This window comes from Thunnus maccoyii, chromosome 16 (assembly GCF_910596095.1).
Source record: "Thunnus maccoyii chromosome 16, fThuMac1.1, whole genome shotgun sequence".
Lineage (NCBI taxonomy): Eukaryota > Metazoa > Chordata > Actinopteri > Scombriformes > Scombridae > Thunnus > Thunnus maccoyii.
Genome location: NC_056548.1, coordinates 10,476,848 through 10,484,833, shown reverse-complemented (window position 1 = coordinate 10,484,833; position 7,986 = coordinate 10,476,848). Strand labels below are relative to the sequence as shown.

The 7,986-nt window shown below is 41.1% G+C and overlaps 1 protein-coding gene across 1 annotated transcript; it reads left to right on the top strand.

The window, feature by feature from the left end:
• The first annotated feature begins 708 nt into the window (after window positions 1-708).
• Window positions 709-7,897, top strand: LOC121881453 (endophilin-B1-like). Its single transcript, XM_042389216.1, has 10 exons — window positions 709-1,329; window positions 1,502-1,643; window positions 2,627-2,755; window positions 2,958-3,091; window positions 3,255-3,347; window positions 3,473-3,556; window positions 3,656-3,679; window positions 3,977-4,066; window positions 4,387-4,487; window positions 5,984-7,897. The coding sequence occupies exons 1-10, from the start codon at window positions 1,273-1,275 to the stop codon at window positions 6,633-6,635; spliced, it is 1,506 nt and encodes a 501-aa protein (XP_042245150.1). The 5' UTR covers window positions 709-1,272; the 3' UTR covers window positions 6,636-7,897.
• Window positions 7,898-7,986: the final 89 nt, after the last annotated feature.

The window sequence follows — 7,986 nt, the reverse complement described above, 5'->3', positions numbered from 1 at the left end:
ACTGTAGCAGTCACCTGGTTGGTTTAATCCCCTCTCTCTGTTTCTGCACACACCCAGTGGCCCAATCAGCTCACCTTTTTCACACAAGCACCAATGAGAGCCAAGTGTTTGTTTATGGAAGCCCTAAGAGGCTGAAGAAGACTGTGCGAGTTACCAGTATTAAGCAAAGTGGCGTGGAGTTTCTTTATGTGAACAAGATTCTTGTCCAGTCATGAGTTCAGACACTCAGAAAATCACTGTATTTTTTGTCATTACTTTTCTCCTTTTTGTAAATGCATGGCTGCTATTGCAGCTTGCTTCCGGATAGAACCAAGGGCCTTATTACTTTATTCAAATCAAGGCGCTTTCCTATCCGATACTGGCTGGATACTGAACATTTTTGAGGATGTCCATAAGAGACTTTTGTCTTCTTAAATTCTGCAGCATAGCAGGATCCTCCTCCCATCGGTGTGGAGCTTCTCTCTCTGGAATAACATTACAAAACTTACTGTACCAGACTGTGCAATAACCTGTGAACTGCTCCACACATTATCTAAATGTCATCTTTTTTTTCCTTTTTTTCTTTTGCTTGGGTAAGGAACTCCAGTCATATTTCTGAAGACAGAACGTTTCGTGCTTTCTGCAGGTTAATTATTTGTTTCTGCTTATGTTTGAGTCATTGAGTGGAGTATATTTGCAGAGTTTGCTTTTTTTCCCTGCGACCGGAAGTCTTGGACAACCTGTCTCATTTTGTATCTGACGTCATCAGCTAGATTTATGTTTAAACTTTATATAGCCTGCTTCTTTACACACAGTTTAAGGCAGCTATCAAAATTCATATTCAGCTATTGAAGCTAGTTAGCTGTCGAAATGCCCGGTATTTGAAGTTATATAGACGCTCATACAGGATAAATAGGATAACGGTAACCATATAGCGCTTGCTAACGACAAGTGACCATTCTCTTGGCGACCGTCCGTTAAGGTCGCTATGGCCGAGCCGAGATTGATTTATCGGTGACACGGACTCCGAAGTAACCAAATTGACAGAAGGAGAGCTCGGCATGGCTGAAGGATAAACAAACAACACAGGGTGCGTGCACTTGCGCCGTCTTCATGGGCTCAGACGGTCAGTAACCGTAATCTGCTGGCTAAAACAAGAGAGTGGCGGTTAGCAGTTGAGAGGCTATGGCGAGGTCAGCGTGCTGTTGTTGGTCATCAAGCGCAGTTCTGCTGGACCGTTAACCGACCGTTGGACGGCCGCTGAAGACAGCGCGCGACCTTGGGGACGTTGTCATGGATTTGACGCGGTTGGCTGTGGATGCTGGTCAGTTCATCAACCGGGCTGTTCAGGTAAAAGAGGACCCATCCGAAAAATAAATGCTTTTACTGGAGTTTAGCTAATGTCGGATTCTCTGTTAACTGCTTAGCACTGAAATGTAGGTTAGCGAATGTACACCCTAATGACATCACTAGTTTTTTAAGTGGCTGTAGCTTTTAATATCATCCTTTATCTTCGTTCCAGTACACGGGGGAGAGTCTTGGACAGGCGGACAGGACAGAGTTGGAACCCACTCTTGAGGAGCTCGTCAGCCGGGTAGACGCAACCAAGACCTGGACGGACCAGATAATCTCTCAGACTGAAGTTTTCCTGCAGCCCAACCCAGGTGAGAGACTGTTAATTGTTTATTCATTCACCGGTTGTCTATAGGTCCTGAAAAGAGACTTGTCATTAAAATATCTTCCTTTTGAATGTCTCATTTCAACATAGACAAATGTTGATTCTGTGTTTGTCAGAATTAGTTGATGTATTGTGCAACAAATTCAGAAGAAATACAGTTTGATGCTTACACTGACCTACATACTTTAATACACCCCTGTCACTAGACATTGGGAAAAGGTCTATTTTGGATACTTATCTGCCATACTTGACCTTGGAGAGAAGTCAACAACCAGCATTTATATATATGATTATCATTTCCTATATATGATACATGCACATGTAGTCTTGCACACTGTTGGTAGATAAATATTTGGACAAACGTGTTTCCATGAGTACCTTTTATTCTTCACATTTACGTCAAACCAGAGCCTGTTCTCAGCAATATCCCAATAGCCATAATCATTATTGCCGCTGAATAATAGCTATCAGTCTTTACCTATGGGACCCGATATTGCAGCTCTCATTTGTCCTCCCACAACAAATACATCCCTTGTCTCTTCTTCAGTTTGCTTTGACTGTAATTGGTCTGGTTGGATGAAAAGGAACGGTCATTATTTTGCCTGTTTGAATCCAATTACCTCAGCTAATGGAATCATGAGTGGATGTGGTCTGTAATCTATCATATAAGGGGGGCCATTCTGCTGCCAGAAATAATAACCTCTTACAGTTAGCATCAAGGATGTTTTTAAAGATTATGACTTCTTACAATCGAGGGCTTTTTTAATTTTATTGAATGTTAGTTTTCATACATGTCCTAGTAGGATATTACAGATATGAAGGAGGTTAAATAGCCTTGTATAGTAAAATGTTAATGGCGTGCTTTGACTCCAAACTACCATCTCAAGGTTAAACTGTGTGGTATTGTCCTGGTTTTATGAGTGATAACCTTTTGAAGCTAAATTAAGCTCTTTCGCCCCTGATGAGTAGGAGCACGGTTAGAGGACCGGCTGTATGAATACCTGGATTGGAGTGTCCCACCTCGGCCTCATGACCATGAGATGCTGGGAGAGCAAATGTATCAGGCTGGATTGGAGATAGGGTCCAACACACCCTATGGTGAGTGTACATTGATATGGATAATGTTGGTCTAAGAAGTACACTTTACACGCACATCCATAAAAACTTCAAAGATAACAAACATACACACTAAAATAAGGGGGGAATATCTGCACATACCTGTCTTGTAAGCTATTTGTCTTTAACATGGACATGCTGAAATATTGTCTTGTTTTTAAACTGAAGTTTGTTTTGGGTTCAGGAACTGCACTGCTCAGGTGTGGAGAGGCTCAGAAGCAGGTGGGCGAGGCAAAGAGAAAGTTTGTCCAAAGCGCTAACATCCACTTTCTCACACCTCTGCGGAGTTTCAGTGAGGGGGAATACAAAGCCATGCAGGTAACACACACACACACACACGTCTGTATGTTCGTTGCACTGATGATGTTATTTTTTGGATTTGTGTATTTTTATTCTGTCATTTATTCACATTTTTTGTTAGTAAATTAGTTGTATACTTAAGCCTTTTTTTTTCTTCAAATATGTGTGTCTTTGCTCATAGGATGAGCGCAGGATGTTGCTGAATAAGCGTTTGGATTTGGACATAGCCAAGACCCGGCTGAGGAAAGCTCACGAGGCCGAGCGAGAGTCCAGAGTGAGTTACAATGACGGTGTTTAGTATTAATCAGACCTGGATCAAAGCTAAAACACACCAAAATCCTTTTTTTCTATATTCATCTACTCATCATACTTTTCTGCTCTTTTCTGTTTTTTTGTCAGTCCTTGAATGCAAACCCGCTGGAAGACGACTACATAGCTCATGTCTCCTACATGTTCAGCTTCCTGCGTGTTAAATGGTTAAAGGTCAGTGGTTGTCTGATGGGCTGTGAACAATGACAGACATAATTCAACACTTCTTGTTTATCACTAAGTCAGTCTCTTCTGTCTCTTTCTTCCGATCAGATGTGGGCTCAGGAAATCTCTCAGGTGAGTTCATGTTTATGTTTTATTCCTCATAAGGTCACCCATGGAGCCTATTTTAACAGTGTCAGAAGTTATAAAACTTAGTATGACTCTGTTGTTAGTGTAGACAATAGCTTTGTTTTGATTGTTTGGTTCATTTAGATAAGCACTCCAGGGATTTGGAACGGGATTTTGTTTCTGCTAATGGAACATTTTCAGAAAATACCATAAAGATGACTGTTTGCTTGTTTGTGTGTGTGTGTGTGTGTGTGTGTGTGTGTGTGTGTGTGTGTGTGTGTGTGTGTGTGTGTGTGTGTGTAGGCAGAGATAGAGCTGAGGATCTGCCAGTCTTTGTTCGATAGGCAGTCAGAAATTACAAGACGTCTTCTGGAAGGAATTAGCAACACTCACGTATGTATAAACACACACAGTTGGATAGTAAAAAGATTCTGTTATATTGTTCACAGCGTGTGTATCATTGTACTGGAACATTTTCTTTTTATAATTATTGTAACATGAGCTGTATACACACAGTCAAAGCAAAACTTGATAATGTTTGGAAAATGAACACAATTAATTATATACCGTCGTTTGTCAATCAGTCTGCTAAAAACAATAATTTATGTGTTTTTATTTTTTGGTCTCTGATGTTTTGTTAGAGTAGCTATTACTGCTTTTTATAATGCTCAATATTTAGGGCCAAAACTCTGTATGATTTATTTTTTTATCAGACCAACCACATGCGGAGCCTGACTGACTTTGTGGAGGCTCAGGCCTGTTACTTTGCCCAGTGCAACCAACATGCACAGGAGCTTCAGAAACAGCTGGCCAGGTCTGTATAGTCTGCTTTATAACATCAAAAGACAAAATCTTTATAGAGCTAAAATAAAGCATGGAAGTCTCCCGTTGCTTCTTTATGCTATTTGGTAATGGGTCTGGGTTTAAATTTTTTATGCCTTCAGTTTTTTGATCTAATTGAAAATGGATGTTTTAACTTTTTCAGGCAGCACTACCAAATGCACTTTTAATGAGCTTTCATCAAGGTCACAGGGTTTTTACTTGTTTGCTCAGGAAAGAGGAAAAATTATTTAAAAACGGTTTTAAACAGAAAGGTCTCTTGTAAATCCAGAAGCCAAAAAACAGTTAAAAATGTATTCCAATCCACTGTGTTTTTTATTTGAATCTGTAACCCAAATGGCAAAAGATCTCTGTTAGCAAGAAGATGCCCAACTTAACCACAAGAGATGTACTTGCAGTGTCCAATGTAGCATTTTTTCCCCACTGGCCCACTTGGCCAGTCGATCAGAGTTTTACTGGCCCCTTGTATATTTTCACTGGCCCAGCAGCCATAAAATGAAAATAAATCTTTTTTTTTCCCCCATAATTTAGGTGATTTATTTATTGTATACATAATACATACAACAATAAAGTTTAGATTTGGTTGTTTTCCTTTATTTATGGATATGTAATGTTGATATATTACACAAATTTGCAAAATATAAAATTAGGTGTATGGTGTATAAATGTAGGTTTCTCCATATTTTCTGTAAAGCCAAAGAGTATGCAATACATAGGGAGAAGAGAGCAGAATTTATGAGTGTTTTTACATGCGCACGAGTATCCTGGTTATGATCAGGTTTTTGGAGTATCCCGATTTTGCGTAGCACATGTAAACACTTTATCCTGGTATCAGAAACCTGGATTAGCCCTTGTCCTGGTTTGAGAAACCTTGACATGCTACCTGGAGTACTCCAATAGAAACAATACCGTTGCATATAAACCTCTTATCCAGGTTACTGAACATTCTTTATTGGTAGAGAAATGAGCAGTTGAGATGTTGAGGAATAAAGACACAACTGGACACAGATCATCAGAAACCTGGATACTGTTAGAGTCATAGAAACAGGGACATTAAAAACCCGGTTTCTTATGTTCCATGTAAACGCCACGTCCAAAATATGGTCAAAACCAGGATAAGACTCAAAACGGGGATACTCGCAATGATGTAAACACACTCTGTGATTATAACATTTCAGCGAGTACTGAGTACAGCAAGAACTGAGACAATGCTGAGAGATCTGCAGAAATGTACTTGTCAAGATAGAACAGTGAGAGAAAGAACATATTGGCATTTGTTTGTGTGCACGTGTTCACTCCAAGCTCCTTCTGTCTGCTTCTGCGAGCCACCTGTCCGACGTGGAGTTGAACTGTAATGAATGAATGAAAAGGAGAGGGTCCAACATCGGTTATGTCGGACCCTAATTTGTAGGAAAAAACTCAGGACATCTGGTCTCAATGACATACTCATGATTTTGTTTCCCCTTGCAGCATTCCAGCTGTCCTCTGCTCCAATAACTGGCAGTCAGCAATTACTAATGCAGTCAATCAGCCATCAACAAGCAACCATGTAGCCGATGAGCCTGTGGGGTTAAATCAGGTCACTCCAATTCCCGTACTCATCCACCAACTTCCAGACTTCGACCAAGACTCATGGACAGCAAATCCACCACCCGGAACTGTGAAAGCAACAACAGATTCCTCCGTGACCACACGGCCATCTGACCAGACAAATAACAACAATAACAACAACACCTTCCCCACTGACAGCCAAACCAACCAAGCATTCGATCATGTCTGTACATCAGATTCAGACAGTCACTCAACAATTCAGCTCTCAGCACCCAGCAGGACCACCACAGTGGCCGCTGAGCCTCCTGCTTCAAGCCAGACACTGACACTCAGTGAGACAGCTGCAATAACCAACGGCGCAGGTAGTGTGACAACAGCAACGACTCCCCCACCTTCACAACTCAGCGGAAGCGAGTCTCAGACAGCAAATGCAGTAGCTCCCGAGACCGTGACAACCAATGACGTCGCTTCTGAGCCCCAAACGGCTAATGAAATCCAGAGCGAGCTGCCCTCCATTAACGGAGAAGACACTCAGGAGTCATCAACAGGCAGTCAGGATGTGGTGCAGTAGAATCTAACGTCCGGTGGATGATGTGACATCAGGCCAAACACGTCAGCTGCAATATACTATGAATGGAGCTTCAGCTGTTTTAGACCAGTGGTAATTGTGACATCGTAGATCCGAGATTACAGACTGTAACAGAAAGGTACAGATATACAATTATTAATACATGTGGTATGGTTAAAAAAAAAAAAGATTTAATTGATCCCATAGGGAAGATGATGTGAAGTTGTCGTAAAAGTGGTTATTTTTCTAAACGTGATATAGTGCCACAATCATTTTAGCCTCTAGCCATTAACATATTTTATTCATGTTGTATGGAAATAATGACTGTCCCCTCTTGTTGCAGTAGATATAATATTTGTCGGCCTCAGGCTGTAAGATGAGGCCTGTCTGACTGTTATATCTGCTGCAAATGACTGTGCAGAGTTGTTTTCAGTTGGTATCTATGAAACTAAATCTTTATTTTTACATTTAGAGAACTAATCAAGCTTTGTGCCAAGTCCACGTGTGTGTATTTGTTGGTGTAAACACATAAATGTCTGTGTGTGTTCATGGATGTTTGTGTCCACGTATGGGCTATATGTCTGTCTTCACCCAAACCTGTGACACCTATAAGGAGAAGTGTGTGTGTGTGTGTGTGTATATGTATGTGACTCCGCCACCTCTTGACTCGTGTTTCTACAAGTTGAGGTCATTTTCCATATTAAAAACACAGTGTCATTAAAGTGTGTGTTTTGGTGTTGGGGGGCCCAGAGAAGTGACAGCACACCTGAGACTGAACAGGACCTTTATGCTTGATGTTACATATGACCATATGCTTCCTCATACACACTCTGGGTGTTTCCCTTTATATATCTAGCACCCTTAAACACACCCACTCAAATCACATACTCACTTTTACCCCCTTAAAGCCCCCACTGGGTGAAATGGGTAGAAGTTTCCACATCCAGATGTTGTTCATTTTCTTTGTAAAGGCAGCCCAGATCTACTGTGGTGTGAGTCCACTCTTGGGACCCTGTATGGAAACACACACACATTAATTTAGCTTTGGCCTACTGATGTAATCGTCCACCAGCCCAAGCTTTTGTCCCAATATGTAAAGATGTGTGTGTGTTTGGATAGTATTCACATTCGCTCCACTGCCCGTTATAAACTGCACGTACATGCAGACGTAATCCAGTCACATGAGTCATTGTGAGGTTGGTGGTTTCACGTGATTCATCTGAAAATGTGGAAATAAATATGCAAACGGTGACGTAACTTCCAAATCGAGTGTGGATTCTATCTTTGTCCTCCAGTTGAGGTGTTTTCTGTTATTTACTCATGAGGATCTGCTGCTCGTCATTCACTCATTCAC